Below are 20932 nucleotides of genomic sequence, written 5' to 3'. Positions count from 1 at the left end.
CACACTGGTGGCTGTGCTTGTGCAACAAGGAGAGTGAGTGGCAGGCAGCCCAAAGGGGCAGTGAAATTACCTGCCTTTCCCTAGAAATGAGCTAGCGTTCCTGGTGACATGGTCCTGAACTCCAGTAACCCCCATTCCAGGGGAGAAGCTGCCACTAACGAGGAAATGGATCTCTGGATGAGAGCGGAAGAGTTTCACTTGTGCTGCTAACCTAATTGTGCTGGGAACCTTCAAACTGTGCTCTGGAAACCTCACCTTGCGCTTCCCCCTTTCTCTCTGGGACAGAGGCAAAGACCACCGGCCCTGTCTCTGGGTTCCATAGATTGACAACCAGCTAAACCCTAGTTAAGGTGACCCCCGTCACCATGTTCCCAGGCAGAATCAGGAACATATCCCATCTGTCCCTGGCAGGCGAAACAGGCATTTCAAAGATTCCATGAGCAGGCTGCAGAGTCATTCCTTTCAATACCCAGGTTCATGCTGGAGCCTAGGGTACTACCTATCTCAAAAGACAGAACTGAGGAGTTCCTGTACACCTCCTGGCAAACCAAAGGCCAAGTCCCGACACACATGTCCCTACCCCCATCTTAGCTCAGGAACAGCCATGTTGGGTTGGACAGGATGATGTATCCTGTTCTTACAGCAGACTGAGTTAAAGTCTACTTCCTGCGCCCTCGGCCCCAAAGCCTCTGCCCATCACCACCAAGAAAGCAGCACAAAATGGCCCTCCCCAAGACCTGAGAACTGCAAGTGGTATGTTTTACAGGGAGAGGGGGTAGTGGCTCCTAAAATGTCCACTTGAAGTTCCCTTATACTGGGATTGTCGTGGTTACATGGCTGCAACTTGGCAAGAGTTCTCAAAAAGTTATATGGGTTGGACTCTGGAAGAGGGGATGGAGTTGGCCCCAGTCCCCTGCTCATAGATAGGGAGTCTGATGGGACTTGGGTGGGAAACAAGGCAGGGCACATCCTCTCTCCTTGGCCTGACTTAGGTCTGGTGGCTACCATGGAGGAAGAGGCCAGGCCCAGCCAAGTGGGCAGGTTGGGTATTGAGGGGAGGCAGGCAGGATGGAGCAGTGGTCACAGCTCTGACTCAGGGGTGCTGGCCAGGAGGTAGCCGCTGCCATAGCGTCCATTGGGATTGCCACTGGTCTCCAGGGGTGATGTGCTTCCAGGCCCCAGATAAGAGCGGTGGGTGGGCATGGGGGAGGGCGCCTCACTGGGCACCTTGCTAAGGATGAAGCGGGTCTCATCGTTCTCCTCCAGATTGGAGATGTCCTTCATCATTCGGCCCTTCTTGTAGGACACAGAGAGGGTGTTGGAACCATCAGAGAGCAGGTGGAAATGCCGCAGGATGAACACCACAGGAATGGGCAGGGTTGCCACGGCAATGAGGGTGATCAGCAGTGCCATGGCCCAATTGGGGAAGTACAGGTAGCGCTCAGCAGCCTAAGGGGTGACAGCAGGCAGGATGCTGCAGGGGACTAGACAATGCCCCTCCCAAGCCTGCAGGCTCATCTCTTCCCACCCTTGCCTGTGGCCCCCCTTCCTCCCCTCCCTCCACCCTGACCAAGTAGCAGTAGAGATTGTGTCCCCGGGGAGTGACTTGAGGTCAGTGGGTCACCTTGTTTAAAGGGGGCCTCAGTATCTACATCTATAGAAAGAGCAGGTAATTCCATTCCACAGACACGGAGAGGGGACTGCCTAGAACACCCAAGAAGTATGCTGATTTTGCCAAGCTTCGGTCTCTCCATGATGCTAGAGGAAAAATGCCACTTCGTAAGTTGCCTCAAAGACTGTACATCAGGAATACAAGGCACCTGGCAAGACCTGTCGCAGAGTAGCTGTCCTAGAAAAGTTTGTTCCAATCATCTGCTATGTTAAAGGCCTGAGAAGGTACAAGTCACCCTGGGGTTTGTGGGGGTCACCACTTACCTCCTCTTTAATCCAGGCACTGTAGCCTGGGGGTGATACCCCCAGCTGGATGATGCTGGCTGTGGTAAGAACAGCCATGAACAAAGGAGACACAAACTTCCACATGTAGAAATAGAACCGGTAGGGTCGGAAGCCCAGCATCTCTGTTAGCTCCTGCATGAACCTGCCAGGCACAGCGGGAAAACAACAGCAGTTGGCCCCTTCGCCACTGAGCCTTTCTTTTCCCATACAGTCACTTGCTTCTGACCAATCCCTTCTGGGCTCTGCTAGCCTTTGCCTGCACAGTGTGAAGCTCCAGTGGTCTCCAGGAGGCTCTGCTCTGTCTATTTCATATCAGAGATTTAATACATTAGACAGGCCCAGGACCAGTGGATGGCTGGTAGAAAACTGAATTCTCAGAGCACAGCTGCCTCCCACCTGCTGTGTTCAAGGCTCCCCCTGCTGGGGAAGAGGCAGTAATGCACCTATCTAGCATGGGAAGGAAGAAGTTTCCAAAGCCCCAGGATTTCTAAACCAGACGGTGTGCTAGAATTCCAGGAGGCAGGCAGGCTATGGTTTTGAGTGGCATACAATGCTCATCTTTACCTTAATCACACTAACTGAATCTTCTAAGTGCAAGCAACCTTAGGAATGTTAACAGTACTTATTTATGACTTTGTCACAAACAGATTGCATCAAACTTTTTTTTTTATCATATGCCAGCTATTGAAGATACCTAGAAACTTTTATCCATCACTGTTTTAAAATTACAGTTGTTACTAGACCCACAGCTACATCTGTAGACTTATTGTGGTAAAAATCGAGTACACAAACCACACTGAACAATACTCAGTCAGTTTTCAATACAATTAATTTTCTTATAGTTTTGGTTGTGAGCTTAGCCTTTAACAGCCGAGCCATCTCTCCAGCCCTACAATTAGTTTTCTATATAATTAGGTGTGGATAGCTTATCATACCCATCTTAAAGTAATACTATGAGAACAAACACAAGGGCTTCCACAAACTGCAGAGGAGGTCCACAGCATCCGGCAGAGCCTTCCAGGCTCATAGGGTGGACAGGGAGCCTCCCTCCCCTTCTTTTTCCATACTTCTTTCCCATAGTCTCTTCCTTCCCTTTTGCTGGTTTGTTTGTCTGTTTGTTTTTTGAGGTAGGGGCTTACTATATAGCCCAGGCAGGCCTCGAACTCATGGCAATCCTGCCTCAATCTCACATGTGATGGAATAATAGGCATTTGTCACACCTGCCTTGGGTGCTCCTTTTCTTAGGCTTTCTGTGCCCTACCAGGAAGTAAGTGTCCCCTGTGAGAGGTACTGGATTCCAAAGCCATCTGGACATCAAGGAGGCTGGCTAAAGCTGAGCTAGGTAGTGGAAGTCCTGGGTCCCTCTGAGGACAAGGACAGTGGACATAGTAAATACTAAGAGAGTAGAAAGGTGTCAGTCCTGCAGGACCATGAATAAGACAGATTTGGCAATGAATAAGAGCTGATGGTAAGTGGATGTCTGCCTCGGGTCAGGCCATGAAACCAGATCTGACCTTATTGCTAAAGCTCCTTTCCCCGCAAAATCTAAATTTGAGGCCAAAAAATATACCTTCAAATTATAAATCAGGCTGCTGAGGTCTACCAACTCCTTGAGGGCAGGGGGCCTTGGAATCCTAAGTATTAAACAAGCTTAGTGGACATCAAAGGTCTGGCATTCAGCAAAGGGGCTGTGGTAGTTAATCGTTTAGGCTGACACCAGGACCTGAACCCAGGTTCCCAAGAGCCTCAGCATGGCTCTGTCTCTTACTAGCCAAGTAGCCTCCAATCTTCGTGTCCTTTTTATAGGCCCCAGTTTCCTGGTACCAAGGGTCTCTTTAGCTCTGATAGTCTATAATCTCTTACCCCTTTCCCAAACATTCATGAGAACACAGGACTCCCCAGAAAGTCCACAGGAAAGAACCCCCCCACACCGGGCCCCACCATTTCTCTGTGACCTCCTTACTTCTTGGTTCCATAAATCCAGGCCACAGCGATGTTCTCAAGGATGACGATGACGGTGAGTGGCAGGGTGGCCGAGTAGTCATCAAACATGGTGACAAAATAGTTCCCGGAGCGCTGGACGAACAACAGCCCCACGAAGAATGCAAAGACACAGCAGCCCACTACAGAGAGCCGAGAGGCCGGTGTGGGGGCAAAGGTGCAGGGTGGGTGGGGCCTTGGGGACTTCAGGGGACCGAGCTACCTCCTATCACAGTGCTCCCAAGCAGGCCTGAAGTCTGCCCACTCTATGATCCACAGGCACAGGCCTGGAGGAGAGTGCTGGAAACTTCAGTCCTGAGCCTCCCCCAATATCAGGCAGGAGACTTTTGAGGAAGACATAAACTGCATTCTTCCCCCATGCTCCTGCTCCTGGCACAGCACCAGGCTCAACACAGCTGCTCCACTTAAATACTGAATTGAATTGAGATGATTCAACTGATTGGTCCTATGATCCTTTCCCAGGAAACCTTAGTTTTCCTATTTGAGAGTAGGAAGATACTCTACCCTACTCCTACTCCCCAGGGATGCAGGGTAGAGGTAGCCTGGGAATCCTGACAGTGTGGGTTGCTGAATGGCACATCTAGGCCCAACTGTCTACAGTCAGGGAGAAGAGCCTTCTGCAATGGGGTGCTGAATTGCCCAATCAATTCAGAACCTAATTAGCATGCGCATGCTGGGCTGGTGTCTGGCAGGGTGACAGGGAGTTAGTTACCTGTGAAGATCTCCTTGGGCACCTTGAAGGTGTCGATGATAGGTGTGGTGATTCCTGCCATGGTCCCGATCATGCTGCCCAAACCCAGGTTGATGAGCATCAGGAAGAACATGACAGACCAGAATGGGGAGGCCGGGAAATGTGTCATGGCCTCAGTGAAGGCGATGAAGGCCAGGCCTGTGCCCTGCACAGACTGAGGGTAGGGCAGAAAGTAGGGCCACTCTTACTTCAGAAGTCCCCTGCCTCCTTCCCTCTGGAGGAGTGGGAATCACCGCCTCCTCTTTCATAGGGGTCCCCATTGATGCTTGAACTCTTTCAGCTTGACAGAGTGGATCTCAACCTCAGTGAGCATCAGACTCCCTGGAGAAGTTAGCTGTAATGACTCACACCTGTAATTCCAGCACTCAGGGGGCTGAAGCAGGGGGACTACCATGAGCTCAAGGCCTGCCTGGACTTCACATTGAGTTTCAGGCTAACCTGTACTACAGATTAAGACTGTCTCAAAGCAATCAAACTAAACCAAAATGTTAAATAAATAATAATTTTTTAAAAAGGTCCCTGAGAGTGAGTTTCCCTGGGGGAACCTAGAATCTACAGGTTGTTTCAGGACCCCAGTGATCCAGCTGAAGATGCTCCCATCTAGAAACACACAATGTAAGACTCTGCTCCTCAAAGATAGTATCTTTGTTGCAACCACAATGATCACGCCCAGTTAAGAACTTCAGACCTTAATGCAATACACCCAGGCTCAGCTGCCCAATGGAAGCAAGTCTTCTTTAAATGCCCACCTATGTCAGACTCTCCTGCAGAGACTGTGATTTCATTGGCCTAGGGTTAAGTTGGCATGAGTTTTTACAAAGCTATCAGGGTGTCTCTTGGACAGCCCATGAAGGAAGCCATTGCTTTAATACAGAGGCCCTTCTCCCAGGCACCTGCCCGCACACTGCCTGCTCACATCACTCGTAACTGTCCTGTGATACTGAGGCCCCACCTGAGTTTTTAGCTGTCATTTAGCGACTCCTGAGGTTGCTTTGTGTGAAACCCCTGCTGTATTCCTAGATTTTTCAGACGGTCGGGTCATGCCCGGTAGAAGACGTGGGGTTTCGTGGGACTTGGAAGGGGAGTGTGCAGCCAGGGGTCTGCCAGCTGGGCTCCTTTGTTCTGGGCCATGGGAGAGAAGGCAGAGATGGTGGGATGCATCTCCCACAGACCACTGAAACTGTCTTATGCTTTTCTTGTGTTCATCTTTTTTTTTTTTTTTTTTTTTTTTTTTTTTTTTTAAAGCACACAGAATCAAACCCAGGGCTACACGGGCCAGACAAGCACTCTACCAACGAAACTACATCTCCAAGCAATGGAGCAGCCTTTGACACGGTGCTCAGACACCTCTATGGGAAGCCCCGGTCTCACAAAGAAACTCAGGGGCTAATGGGGTTTGCTACCCCCAACATGAGCCTAGGCGCTGGACAGAATCCTGGGATCTGTGGATCTGTTTACTGTTACCACTGTAGCAGGACAGTCATTTTGAAAGTGCCCAGAGGTGCAAATGCAAACAGGAGAAAGTTATCCCCACTTCAACTTGAGCATTAATGAAGGGCAGCACCTCTGCTCTTAGCCCAGGAGCTAAGTGTTATTGTGATCCTAGAAGTGGAGGCAGCTGGGGAGTGCAAGGGTTTCAACCGACAATTAAGAACAAGAACTCTGGAGCAAGAGTACTGGAGTTTGTTTGTTTGGTTGGTTTTTTTGTTTTGTTTTGTTTTGTTTTGTTTTGTTTTGTTTACTCACTAGGTAGCTGTGAGATGCTCAGCAACCCCCCCCCCAACCTATAGGCTTCCTATTGATAAAACTGGGAACAATATTCATACTCAACTCATAGAGCTGCCACGGGGCTCAAAGGAAACGGTAACTAAAAGGCATCACATTTACCTGTTTCCCAGGTGCCGTTCTAAGAGGATTTGTATGCATAGGGCCCTGTGTATAAGAAGCCTGCTCACTAAATGGGGAACCTGACTCAAGCTGCCATGGCTCCTGTGATTTCAGTGTCTGTTTTGGCCCTTCATCTAATCATAAGCTTCCCTCGGGGCGGCTCTGGCTGACACTTTCAGCCTTTCTCCATCTGTATACACAGTGAATCTTCGCTTGTTAGTAAATGAATGACTCTATGGCAGTGGTTCTCAACCTGTGGGTGGTGACCCCTTTGGAAGTCAAGCAACATTTTTTACAGGGGTCACATATAAGATATCCTATAAGTCATATATTTAAATTACGATTCACAACAGTAACAAAACTACAGTTATAAAGTAGCAATGAAATAATTTTATGGTTGTGATTCATCACAACATGAGGGATGGTATTAAAGGGCCACAGCATTAGGAAGTTTGAGAACCACTGCTCTATGGGCTTTCAAGGCTTTTTCCCAAGCTCCAGCCACCAAGCCTGTTTTTGGGTTCCTGCCTGTCCTGGGAAGGGCAGTCTGTTCTGGTACCTTGTCTAGTTCATCCTCCAGGAGACAGGGATCCAGGCCCAAGGCTGAGAACTGTTTTTCCTTAACAGTCATGATAACGTTGTACATCTCTGAGTAGTCCTTGGTAGTCAGGTGTGAGAAGTTGACATGGGGTGGAATAAGGTCCCGGCTCAAGACATTGGAGTTGAGGTACCCTAGAATTTTCTCAGCATTCCTGCATTGCAAAGAGGGCAGGACCAGATAAGAAAGTAGGAATGGGACCCGAGAGACCCCTCCCAGAAACCCAGACAGGACGCCCGTAGGCCAATGACAGAGACGTCCAGGAGCAGCCTGTCCTTGTGGGCCAGAGTTGAGGAAGATGGTGATTTCATTCCTTATGGGATGGAGGAGACCTCTCATCCTGCCCAGCACAGCTGCTACCCCTGGGTGAGTCAGGCAGGGAAAGGAAGGGACCAGAGGGGCCATGCCACCTACTCGACCACACACTTCTCATTCATGATGTTGGCTTTGAAGCCCAGCACAGCAAACACCACGAGGGTGGCTAACACTGAGGTGAAGAAGTTGATGAAGGACACCAGGGCAGCGTCGAAGTGGCAGTTATTGTCCTGTTTGTTGTAGCTGGAAAAGGCGATGACACCTCCAAAGCCCAGCCCCAGGGCAAAGAAGACCTGTGTGGCTGCCTCCCGCCACACCTGGGGGTCCAGCATCTTGTCCAGCTATGGGGATGACCATGGGAGCAAAGAGACAAAAAGATGATGGTTTTACTCGTGTGCCCACCATCTCCAACCATTCCCCAGCCTCCACAATTGATGGGACATGACCTGGTATCAAGCAGCCGTGGCTGCGAGATTCTGGGCAATTCACCTAACTCCTCTGAGCCTCACTTCCTCAAGTGCAAGGGACAGAAGAGAGTGTCCACTTCAAAAACCAAAAATGTTGAGTGCTTACACAGGAGGCTCAACTATAAGTATTTGGGTAGCATGGAGCTATTTCCAAAGCCTTTTTCAAATCAAATTTTCTTTCACTATTTATTCCTTAAGGTAGGAGCAGGAGATGCATAAGGGGGAAACCTGGGGGACCGGGGGACCGTACATCATTCATGGAAGGTCAGGATTCCCAGTGACAGATCCTCAGAGAGGAAAGCAGAAGCCAGGGAGTACAGATGAGATTAGCTGTTCAGGAATCCAGAGGCCCTAGAGCCAGGTGGAGGGAAGGGAGGCAAGAAGCACAGGGAAAGAAGTAGAATCCAGGCATATAAGCTAGTCCTTGGAGAGGCCAGCCTTGGGCTGCAGAAAGAGTATTATCAGGAAAAACTGTGAATTTCTTGCTGCTGTTTTTCTATATTGTCACTTTTTTGATTCAGGCACTATGGTTTGACTATCGGATATACAAACTGTGGAGGGGCAAGGATGCAGGATTGGGGAATGGAGCTGTCTCCCACAAGAGCCCTTTCAGCTACTCATCAGAAATGAAAGAGAGAGGACAGGACAGGTGCAAGCAATTCTGTACACCCAGCTCCGTCCTGTCGTTTAAGGGGGCCACCGCATGTGCGCAGGCAAAAGTCTGCTTTTTACTGACGTTTGTCTTTTGAGAAAGGGTCTCACTGTATACTTCAGACTCGCCAAGAATTCATGCTTTTTCTGTGTGCACCATCATGTCCAACACATTTTCTCGTGTGTGTGTGTGTGTGTGTGTGTGTGTGTGTGTGTGTGTGTGTGTGTAAATGCACAGTAAAAGATGTGGAACTCGGGGCCTCCTCCATGCTAAGATCCTGTTCTGCTTCTGAGCTCCATCCCTAACAAGTCTGCCTTTTGACGTAGGATGACATGTTTTGGTTTTTGTTTTGATTTTTTTGTTTTGTTTTGTATTGACATAAGTAACCCAGGCCCATGGCTCCCATGTAAAACCTTGGGGCCCAACTGGTTTGGACCTGAGACTTTTGTTTCTAATTTTAATTTAAGACAGTAATATGGTGCTATGGGACACAACCACAATAACATCCCCCAGCAAGGTTCAGGGAAGTGCCCTGTAATCAAACATTTCAAGCGACACAATATGAATCTTCTCACCAAGAGAATCAATAACGACTATAAATAGGCTCTCATCTGTGCAGGTTGTTTTCCCTCCAAATGAGTTCTACAGCAACCAGAGCAGAGCAAAGCAATTCTTTTTAAGGCAATAAGAAACAGGGGTCTGTACTGGGCCTGGTAGAGCAGTAGAGATTAGAGATAAAGGGAGGAAAACAGCCATTCACTTCTGAGAAAGGACTCTTCTCAAAAACCCCTTCCCTGTCCCCCAGGTGACAAATTTTCAATCACTCTCCAAAAAGCTTCAGAAACAGGTTAAGGGATTACATATATTCTGACGCCATGCTGGCTGTCACTGGTGTTTCCTGGTGTCCTCTGTGATGGTTTCACCTATCTTTGAGACCCAAACATGGGACTTCATTAGGCTTCTTATCATTCCCTAAAGCCAAAGCAAGAATGTGGCTCTATGTCAAGCCCCAACACTGTTTAGGGCTAAATTTCTTAAATGGAAGCAACTATCCCAAGGGAGACAGCCCTGTCCCAAACTGACTAGTGAGTCTAATCCAACAGCTTGAGGATCATCTCAAAGGACAAGGCAGGGTTGAGGTATGTGTAATCATATATGTAATCATTTAGTTAGAAACAACTGTTTCTTTTCGTAAGATTATTCTTTTTAAATATGGACCATCTATTATAAAATGAACAAAAATAGAGAAGGGTAGTGAGCAAGCCTCTCCTATTGCCATTACCCAGTTTCAGATACCATTGACAGGAGACCAATCTCATTCTTCTAAATCCCCACCCCCAGCCATAAATGATTTTGAAGTAGACCTTAGAGCTACAAACTGAGCTTGGAGGTCCCATTAAAAAAAAATCACCTAACACTAAAGCTTACCCTTGGAGGGAAGATCACCCTGTATGGGTATTCTCCCACACCTTTGCTTCTAGTCCATAGCTTAAACCGGGTCACTTTCGCTGATGGAGATGAACCAATACCCAAAGCTAATCTGGAGGTGAACTGTGTCAGGAGGCTTCAATGTGGAATGCCTGATGCTACTTGATTTTAAAGGAGGCTCTTGTCAGGCTTCGTGGGACGGTAGTATGTGGTTTTAGGAAGTGTCAAAGGAGGTCAATTGGGATAAGATGCTCCATGTCCCTTTCAAACAATGGGATGAGACTATAAAAGGAGAGGTGGGATGGGAAAAAGTCTGGAGAGAAGCTCACTCCCTGGCAGAGCCTAGTGTGATAAGCATTGGCTTCCTGCCGTTCCTTTTGCACAGTGTCTAAGTCACTTCCTGCCAAGGAAACAAGGTATTTTGCAGCATAGAGGATGCTTTCTGAATGCACAAGCAGCTACTGAGCACCGGCCTGAGTGACACATGACAGCCGCACCCACGTGATAGCAGCGCACACCCTTGCTTCTCAGGGCTTCTCTAGCACCTGCCACAGCACAGCCAGACTGAGCCACAAGACACCAGACGGCACTGGAGTGTGGAGTTCCCACTGCCTAAGGACAGTGTCACCTTCACAAGGGACAAGGACAATAACAGCTTGAGCTTGACGTATGTTTCCCACTTGCCAGGACCAGTCTATGAACTCTGCTGACAGTTCTGTGCAGGGGTATCACTGTGTACCCCTCTTGCAGCTATGAAAATGGGCCCCAAGAATCAAGGAACCTCCACAGTGGAAGCTAGGTGATGAGCTGGTCACAGGTCACTAGGCTGGTCATCTTCTTCAAGGGGGTCTTTGCTCAACTAGACTGTTTTCTTGGGATCTCAGAACTTTCAGGGACCTCTCTGCTTTTCTCTGAGAGTTAATATACACTCTTGGTCCTTTGAGCTTATTTTCTTTACCCCTCAATCCCAGAAGCCCAGTTTCCTTCCCTAGAAATAAGTAACTTGGATTTTGGCTTCCTGAGTATTCTTCCGGTGAGGTTCAGTCAGACACCAGCATGTGAGATAGACATCTCATGTTACAGCATATATACAGACACGTGTGTGGTATGTGTCCCCCACACTCCATGGCGCCCTCCCATTCTTGGAGCACACCAGCTTCCTCAATGTGCTGAACTGGCTTCCCAAAGAGTTCCAGAATACCTAGCAAGCTGCTCTGCTCTGTCCTCTCAGTCTCACTCCATAGTTCATTCAACTCTTTGGAAAACAGCAGTAATAGGAACACTTACCCCGAGGGGCATCAGAGGGTTTAAATGGCTAATATATGTGAGGATTGTAACGCTGCTTAAGCCCCTCACTGACATGGGATGCAGTGTGCTTGCAGAATGCTCATCTGCAAAAAGCTGCTGAGAGCTTGGGGTGGCCCATGCTACTGAGGTCATGTCCACCCCAGAACCACGTCCACCAGATGGCTTTTAGGGCTATGCCGGTCCACTGCTCCCAAATGACAGTGACTTCACATTCATACCTCCTTAGCTCTCCAGTGTCCCTCCTTCATTCTTATTCTTAGATGACCATTTGGTTTCCTACCTCACTGAGAAAGATGCCACTATCCGAAGAGGACTCCCACCATTTGAAGCCCTCCCCACAGCTTCTTCCTACCAGCATGATGCCAGGGGATGCCCTCTCCCTTGTTGGTGTGTGTGGACCCAGGTAACACCAACTCTTCCCCCCGAGGACACTGGGTCTCTCCCTGATGCCATCTGGACCTTCTAAAAGTATACAGTCCAGCCATTTTTAGCATGCCAGTGTTGGGCAATCAGTGCCACTATCAGTTTAGAGCCTCTTCTTGCCCTTAAAAGTTATTCCTCATATCTTCCCTAAGAGACTACTCGTGTCATGTCTCTGTTGCTTTGCCTATTCTGGACATTTCATATGCTTGGAATTGAACACTATGTAGCCTCCTGTGTCTGACTTCTTTCGATTTGCTTAATGTTTTCCAGGGTCTTCCATATTATAGCATGTATCACTACTTTATTCTTGTGGGATTTGTATACATGTTCATAGGGGGAGGGCTATCCATTTCTGTGTGTACACTAGTGGAGGTCAGAGGTTAATCACAAGTCTCTTCCTCAGTTGCTCTCCACCATTTCTTTCTTTCTTTATTTTTGAGGTAGGTATCTCACTGGATTACTACTTCATTGAACACTGATGGCTAGAACAGACTCTAAACTGAATGGGCACCAAGTTCCAGGGATCTTCCCATGTCTGCTTCCACAGAGCTGGGATTACAGGTACATGGCCCCTTGCCTGGCTCTTTTATGTAGGTTTTAGGAATCAAATTCAGGTCCTCATGCTGGCATGGCACACACTTTACTGATTGTGCCATTATCGAAGCTCTAGAACACCATTCCTTTCTATGGCTGGATACCATTCCATTTCATACACCTACCACATTTTGTTAGTCCATTCCTCGGTTGGTGGACATTTTTGGTTGCTTCTACTTTGGGGCTATTATGAACCAGGCTTCTATGAACATTCATGTTCAAATTTTGTGTGAATACACACTTTAGGTTTTCTTGGGTACAGGTCTAAGAGTAGAATTGTTGCATCAAACAGAGATGTCAGACCTTTTCAAAGCTCTTGCACTATTTCCAATTCTAGCCTGTCAGTGTTCAGTGGATTCTTTTCATCATTATATAAGTTCTTCAATAATACCCTTGACCCCAGAGCCCTCTCCACTTACTATTGTACTTTTTCTTTTGTTTTGCTCTGTTTCCCTTTATAGTGAAACTACTGAATAGAAGTGCCCTTTCCTACTTGACTCTAATTCATCACCTCACATTCTCCTTCAGTTCATTGCTGTTAGAATTTGTCCCCGGTATTCTACCAAAACATCTCTTATGAAGGTCATCACTGACACTTCTGTTGCCAGGTGATCGGTCGTTGCTGGCCTTCCTTGTCTATACATCTCACCTTTGTTCAGGCATTTCCCTGACTCTGCCTGGGGGCGTGGATATGTGTGCTTCATTCTTCCCCTCTGCCTCCCTTACCTGCTATCCTTCCCTCAACCAATGACACCGGGGCTCTGGCTGAGTCCTCCTTCCTGACAGTGCTCATTCTCCGGGCCTTATAACCCAAGCCATAGCTTTCAACCCACTACCCAGAACTCCCAGGTTTGTTCCCTATTACTTCCAGATTTATAGGCCAAATTGCCACACAGCGTCTCCACCTGCCTCTCTATCTGACCTTTTAAAACTGCTACATCCGAAACAATATTCTGGCTGTCCCTCCTAAATTCTGTTTCTCCTGCCATCCTTCCTGCCTCTGTAAATGTCATCTTCACCCTTCTGGCTGCTCAGGCAAAAGTCCTTGGAGTCTCTCTTGACTCCTCCCACACCTCATATCCAAACCAAACTCTCTTGAATCTGCTTTCCTAAGTGTTTCTTCAACTCAACCAACTCTCAGACCTCCATCACTGCTTGCCTTACATCTGCCTCTCTCCCAGTGACCCGCACAGCAAATCCCCATTTTCTCCTCTTGGGCTCCCTATAGCAGTCTCCTAAGAGGCTCAGGGTGACCCTAGGGCCTCATTCCTCTGCCCACAACTTTCACTGGCCAGAGTTTGCACTGGGAAATGTTCGAGTGTTTCTATGGCCTCCGACGCCCTCACAGCCCTAGTAAGACCACAGCCCTGCCTCTCTCCCCTCCTTTCGTTCTAGAATTGCAAGCTGCTCCAGCCTCAAGCTCCTTTCACCCATTGTCTCTCTGTCTAGAATGGAAGGTATGATCATCACATCTGCATGTAGCCTGAACCCTCGTCTCCTTAGAGTCACTGTTCAAATGTTCTTTCTCAATGAGGCATTCCTTGACTCTGTATAAAAATGCAGCTCTTCTCCCTAGACACCCCAATTCTTTGTTCCCCCCTCAGTCACCCTGGTCAGTAACAATTCTGCATCTTCTCTTGAATCATCTATTCTGAGTGCTGGGAAATCTGTCTGTTGTATTCATGGGCTGAATCTCAGTCTTTGAACAGTGAGCCTTCATTTGATGAATGTGAACATGATTGACAGGCAATTGGGCATTTGGAGCATGCCAATCTTTTTTGCTACTAAAACAATTGCTATAGCAACCAATATTGAGTACTACCCACTTTGCTTATGTGTGACTACATTTGTAGGGAAAATACCTAAAAGTGAAATTGCTGGGTGGAAGAACATGAATGCTCATAATTCTGGCTGCTTAAGAGTTTGTATGCTTAAAAAAAAAACTCTCCATAATTCACTTTATGTGTTGGGCAAATTACATGAGAATTGGATGGCACCCCATGATAACCTACCTTTGTAATTAGATTAAAAAAATAATAAGGAAAAGCTGTCTGGGAATTTCAAGTAGTTCATTAGCTATTAACACCAGTTACTATCCCATCAGGGGCACTAGTGAGTCATCATCACATCCTCGTCACACAGCACATCGGACTCCCCAGCTCTCTGCTTGCAGACATAGATAGAAAGGATACATACTAGATCCTATAGCCTGGATATTTTCTGATGTTGGTAGAAGTCTGGGAAGAAGAGGACCTACCACATCATCTAGCATAGTCTGAAAACGAGTCTGAGATGCCCTGAACAAATTTCCTTGAATTATGTTCAAGATGTCAAAAGGCATGACCCCTTGGGATTTTATTAATATTATAGCTTATATGAATGAAACAGTGTCCATCCTTGGACACTCTGGACAATCACCTGGTACTCTATGGCACCAAGAACTAAATGTCCCCAGAGACGTCATATCTCCTGGTCCTGAGTCACCTCTCCAATAGTTCTCAGCCTGCATGGACTGTAAGATGGCTGTTGCTGAGAGTGGATTTATTTTCTCTGCACAGTGTGTGGGGGAGAATTTGTAAATAGAAAACACACACCAGGCAAACAGTGGCACAGCCTGACTAAGTACCCCTGACGAGGAAGCACTCAAGTCTTCTTAGCCCCCCCCCCAATGCAATCCTCTAGAGTCAGGGGCTGGAGCTATACCATGAAATTTCTTGGTGGACACAATGTCAAGATGGGTTACAAAGTCTTGACCAGAGACCAATGAGTCAGATGAGCCATGAGCTGCACCATGCTGGCTCCTGGGGACTTGACTCCTGTAGGGGCTTCTGGGTTTAATTTTTCAGGTCAGAAGATTCTGTTCTCTACAAATGCCAATGTAGATCCACACGGCTTCTGGAAATGGTTTGAGAAAAGAGGCACCCTTGCTGTTCAATGAGTACATAAGCTATATGCATCTATTTGATAGGCAAAAATGAAGCCTGTCAAGTGTGGACTGACTGAGGGTTATATGCCTGATGTAAGTCTGCATGGATGCAACCACTTGGAAAGTATTTTGGCTCAAGATATGAATAGTTTTTAAGACGGCAATTTCAATTTTTACTGCATATGCTCTAGAGGAACTTGTGTAATAATGTTTCTTATAACCTACACTAGTTAATTTTTACTGTCAACTTGACATCCCTAGGAAGAGGGAATCTCAACTGAGAAGCCACTCACATCAGATTGGCCTGTGGGCTTGCCTGTAAGAGGTTGTCTTGATTAGTGATTGAAGTGGAAGAGCCCAGCCCACTGTGGGCGGCACCACTCCCACGCAGATAGATCTGAGCTATGCATGGAAGCAGGCTGAGCATGGCTCTGAGAGTGAGCTGGTAAGCAGCATTCCTCCACAGCTTCTGCCTGAGTCCCTGCTCAGACTTTCTTCAGATGGATTGTGACTTGGAAGTGTACGAGGAAATCAACTTTCTTCTTCTAAAGTTGTGTTTGGACATGCTATTTATTACAGCAACAAGCAAACTTTACCAGAACATAGCCTTATCAGTAATAGTATAAACTGGCAACAACTTAAATGTCCACCAAGTAGAGAATATCTTGGTTTAGTTCTGTGGTGAAATACTATAATGAAAATAGATGTGTTATAGCCTACATATCAGTGTAATTAAAATAGATAAAGAATCATGTCATGCAAAATTAAAAGCAAATCATAGAAGGATACCTGGGAAGATATATGTAAACTTTAAGGGTATAAAGAATTGCTGTACATTGTTTGTGGAAATATGTCTATGTACAGCATCTCAAAGAATGCATTAGAAGAATAAACCCCCAATTTGCATACTGAAACTAATATTCAGGAGTAGCTCCCTGCAAGTGATTACATCATGAGGAATCCACCCTTGTGAATGGGATTGGTGCCTTTATAACAGAGGCTCAAGCTGGTTCCTTTGCCCTTTTGCTGTGGAATCTTCTGGTGCCTTCACCTTGGCCTTCCCAGTTGTAGAGCTGTGAGCAATAAACTTCTTTTGCTTATAAATTACTTTGTCTAAGGTATTTTGTTATAGCAGCAAGAGCGGGCGGCCAGTGGCTGCCTTTGGGAAGGGAATGTGACATCAGAGAGCATTACCAAAGCACTTTATTGGCATTCTGTAATGCTTTACTTCCTTAAAATGCCTATTATATTACCGGATATGTAATTATAGCTTGAGGTATTTCAGAATTAAAGAGACATGGTAATGGGTGTCTAAATCTAATGGGGCGGATTGAAGTACTGTGTGCGCTGGGCCACTCAGTGAATCTGAGCCACTAGCTTTTGGATCTTCATACCAATGACTCTTAAGGCCATGAGCAGCCTGTTTGGAGGTGTTTGTGAAGCTCCATGTTCATGTGCATCGTCAGAGCATAGAATACGCTCATATAGCTCAGTGAAGAATAGCTCAAAGCTGATTGTGAGACTAGGGTGACTGTTGAAGTAATTCAGAGGCTGATGGCCTTCTTCTCATGATCACTTACCCCACCGGAAGCAGCCTGGCCCTCTACTGGATATCACATGTTCACAACCCTATGGTTTGCTTTAGGAGACATATGTCAAAGGGACCTGGGGACTTCAAACACCATAGAATCTGGGTTTTTCTTTATCACCCTGTGTGAACTACCTGTGTAAGGGAGTGTGTATGTGCGTTTGTACACGTATGTATGGTGGCACTATTGACCCCTGAGGTTTCAACCTGGTCTGGCCCAGTCTGACCTGGAGCCATGGGCTCGGCAGACCCCTTTTGGCTGCTTCTTATCTGCCCCACCAGCTGGAGGCACTGATGTACATTGTTTAGGGCAATTTGAAACCATTATTCCCCAGTGGCCTGACTCATGTAGCTGTGCCCGGCAGTCTAAATGGTCATGGCCATGAGGTGGGACAGACCACCTTTCTGGAGGCTAGGTGTACATATTCAGGACCCCTGTTTCTCAGCTGCATCCTCTATGAACAAAGATCCCTTGCAGCCCCATTCACAGGCCAGTGATAGGATAAGGAGGGTGTCTGAGTAGGGTCCTTGTTCCTCTAGTTTGGGTACAACTGGAATTCCTGAAGGGAGTTCATCTTCTTGGCTCCTGTTACACAGATCCACAAAATGAAACCACCCCTCAGATGAATGAAGCCCCTTGCACACATTTAAATGAAGTATGCCTCTGCCATTGCTGTAAGCACGTCTAGTGTTTTTCCACATCTTTGCTCACATGGTTCCTTTGATTAATAAATCATACTGGTACTCACTGAAGCCCTTCCTGCTCTGCAAAGCTCATTTCAGATGCCACCTCTTTTCTGGGGCCTTTTCTGATGTTACCCAAATTAAAGTAATGTTCCTCTCCTTGAAACATGAGAGCAGAGCCTATACCCCTTTCCTGTGCCTCTCTACAGGCTCTGGCAAAAACACCTGACACACAGTTGGGCTTGGGTGTAAAACTACATGAAGCTGCTCAGGCCCCTTGGATCTGCCAGAGTTCCCTCACATGTGGAAACCACAGCCCTTACCTTAGGAGTGAACATGTGCAGGATGCCGTCAACTGCCCCTCGCAGCAGCAGCCCTCGAACCAGGAAGCAGGCCAACACCACATAGGGGAAGAGGGAGCTGAAATACATTACCTGCAGAGAAGACAGAGGCCCCTGTCAGGCAGAGCCCCTCCTACAGCTGGCACCCCCCTTCCCTGCTCACAGCTGGGGCCCATGATCCTCCTCTGATACCAGGCAGCAGAACTTGGAGGCTGGAGCCCCTAGGCACTGAGCCAAACCCACCATCCATCTGGCCCAGGCAGGGGCAGCACAAGCTGGAGACAGCATGGCTGTGCCTGGAGTTGGTCTGCCTTTCAAGGGCTGGCAGTATTGAATTAGCAGGCCACACTCACAAGGGCTGTACGGGGTGAAGAAACCCTACGTTTCCCCTTCTCATTGTCCCAGTCTCATGTCCCCAGTGGACCATTCCAGGAACTCCCCTGCCCTCAGAGGTCCTAAAGCAGAAGGCATCGAGGAGGTCTTGGCACTGTTCCCTAAGAAAGCCCTTCAGAAGAGGGCCTAGCCCCTAGGGATCCTGAACCTGAACCATGTGATACTTGCTAGCTGACATATATCATGACCCTTTCTACAGCCCTGTGTGCCTGGTACAGAGCCATACAAGGAATTTGATCATGGGACTTCAGCTGCAGTGAAACAAATCCTGGGGTACAAAGGACAGGGCAGCAGAAAGGCTAAGAGGACACGTCCTGAGCTATCTGCATGAGCACTGATCTCGCAGCTATAATCAACCAATCCTGGGGCCTTAGGCTAGCTCCTTAGTATGCATCTATCTCCCCATCACAAAAGGGCTGTAATATTCTTAACTCATAATGTTGGTGAGAGCCAAGGATGTACAGATGTGACAGTTCTGATAAATGTCATGAAGTGCCAGCTACTATTTTGGCCTCCAGAAAGGGAGGAGGTTAGTGGCCAAGGTGATGCCACCTTTCTACAACTCAGCATCCTTACTCATCAAGTCTGACAAATAACCAGGAGCCTCAGTCAGCCAGTCAGGGCTCCCGTTCCAGCCCAGACAGATTAGCCATACGACATTACGTGAGGCACTTTCCCCGGTATAGCCCTCGGTTTCCTTGTCAATCAAATGAGTTAGGGGGCTATCAGATGTCTGTCATCCTTTGCATCCCTGGAAGTTCATGAATTCTAAATAATAAAGTTTGGGGACTTCTGGGAAAGGAAGACAGAGCTCAGCTGTTATGACTGTCATTGACTGGACTGTTTGGGGGCCTCAAAGTTCTCAGTTGCTCTAACAGCCCTTTATTGGTAGATAGCACAGGGCAGAGTTTCATCAAAAACTGCTTAGACTACCCGATACCAGGGCTTTTCGCTTAGGAACCCGAGGAGGCACCATCTAGACAAGGTGCAGAGCAGGCCTGAGCTATGAGCGTCAAGGCAGATAGGGGTCCCAGCAATGACTCTCTAGCAAGCTCATCCTTAGGCTGTCTGTGCTGGCAACGCTCCCACCCATTCCGTGAGGTCAATGCTACCACTCAAGTATTCTTCCTTGGTGGCCAGGGTTGCAAGCTTCTGCTTTCTGGATCCCTCCTTCCTTGTCCCAGCTCACCTTTCCAGAGGACTGGATGCCTTTGACTACAGCCATGCCCACGATGCTCCAGGCCACAAGGAGGCAGAGTGTCATCTTCCAGTTGAGGCCCCCACTCTCTGAGATGGAGTTGGAGATGTCCAAGGCCTCTCGATACCAGAAGTAGGTAGTGGCTGAGCTCTTCTCACACTCAGGCTCCACCACTGAAATCATAGCAACGGCCATGAGGCTTCAGAGCCAGCCCTATGGACCATCTCCTGAGTGGGACCCTGCCCAGGCAGCAGTGGGTGAGGGAGTAGCTGAGGGCAAGCTGTGCCAGGATCTGGCAGGTCTTAAGGAATCCTAAGTCTCTGATGGGGCTTACGAGGTTTTGAGCCACAATCACATGGCTGAATTCCCATCTAGACCATCTTCTGCTCACTAATTCACAAAAAGAAAAAAGTGCCAAATTTGTCTAAAGATTCTTGGTGAAAGCCCTGAGCCAGAGGCTGGAAACCCAGATGTGAGATCACTGGTTAAATGGACAGTATGAGCATGGCAAAGTCCCATCTATGGAGTGAGACAGTTAAAATTGTTCTTAGACATGTGCTATTGGAGTAACTCAGTAATTCATAATAACAAAATCCAATCCCTGAGACCTCTGTGTGCTAGGCCAGCAGGAGACCAGTAGGTCATTCCATCAGGAGGAGGAGGGGAAAATGGGACCCGGGTGTGAAGCGGTTTCTCCAAGGTGACTCAATGAGCCAATGAAAGCCCAAATCTGAGCACTAAACAGTTTAGACTCCTTCCTGGGACAAGGCTGACTGGAGACCACAGCTGAGGCTCCTCAGGGTCCCCCACTTGCCTGCCACAGTCCCATTCCTGATGACAGGACATTCACTCCAGGGCAGCGGGTACTGGAAAGACTTGAAGAAGTAGAAGACACTCCACCCAATGATCACATTGTAGTACAGTCCAACAAAGAGGCAGACCTGAGGACAAGGGCCAGGGTAAGGTCAGGGAGGCTGCAGTAAAGCCACCCCTCCCTGCACTCCATCCAAGGCCCAGCATCTCAAAACCAGCCACGATGGAGGATGAGGGGTGATGAGAGGCAGGGGAGGGCTGTCCCACAGTCCTCCTCCATTCATCTGGCACTCAGGCAGTCCACAAAGGAATTCCTGGGATATTAAAATTTTCTCCTTTAAGCAATAAACTCTTAAAATGTTAATCCTTTCCAGTTTGAAATTCCTGTAAGACACTTGAAGTCCTTCCCCCATCGTTTCCTGATGACTCGGGATTCTAATTAGAGATGCCCTCCAGGACCACGGAGACATGCCACAGTGTTGGTCCTTACAGGCCCAGACAGCCTTTTGAGATTGTGTGGACCACTGGTTTTCCCACCTCTTCCCTTCCTCTGGTGCTACTCTTTCTTTGGAACTGTGAGCAGCTGCCTCTAGAGACACAGCAACTAAC

General features: G+C 47.8%; 1 protein-coding gene across 2 annotated transcripts in view; it reads right to left on the bottom strand.

The window, feature by feature from the left end:
- Positions 1–763: 763 nt before the first annotated feature.
- Slc6a17 (solute carrier family 6 member 17) overlaps positions 764–20932 on the bottom strand; it is a 40075-nt gene continuing 19906 nt past the window's right edge. For both annotated transcript variants that reach the window (XM_051177758.1, XM_051177760.1), the window contains exons 4-12: positions 20325–20451; positions 19502–19683; positions 17902–18012; positions 7608–7849; positions 7155–7347; positions 4670–4862; positions 3920–4079; positions 1936–2098; positions 764–1449 (exon numbers count right to left, since the gene is read on the bottom strand). In XM_051177758.1, the coding sequence (XP_051033715.1) occupies positions 1081–1449; positions 1936–2098; positions 3920–4079; positions 4670–4862; positions 7155–7347; positions 7608–7849; positions 17902–18012; positions 19502–19683; positions 20325–20451 (1740 nt within the window). In that variant the 3' untranslated portion in view covers positions 764–1080. The remainder of the gene's footprint in view (positions 1450–1935; positions 2099–3919; positions 4080–4669; positions 4863–7154; positions 7348–7607; positions 7850–17901; positions 18013–19501; positions 19684–20324; positions 20452–20932) is intronic.

The sequence above is a fragment of the Phodopus roborovskii genome, unplaced genomic scaffold (assembly GCF_943737965.1).
Source record: "Phodopus roborovskii unplaced genomic scaffold, PHOROB, whole genome shotgun sequence".
Taxonomy (NCBI): Eukaryota; Metazoa; Chordata; class Mammalia; order Rodentia; family Cricetidae; genus Phodopus; species Phodopus roborovskii.
Note: the sequence above shows the minus strand (reverse complement) of the source record. Positions and strands in the feature narration are given on the sequence as shown.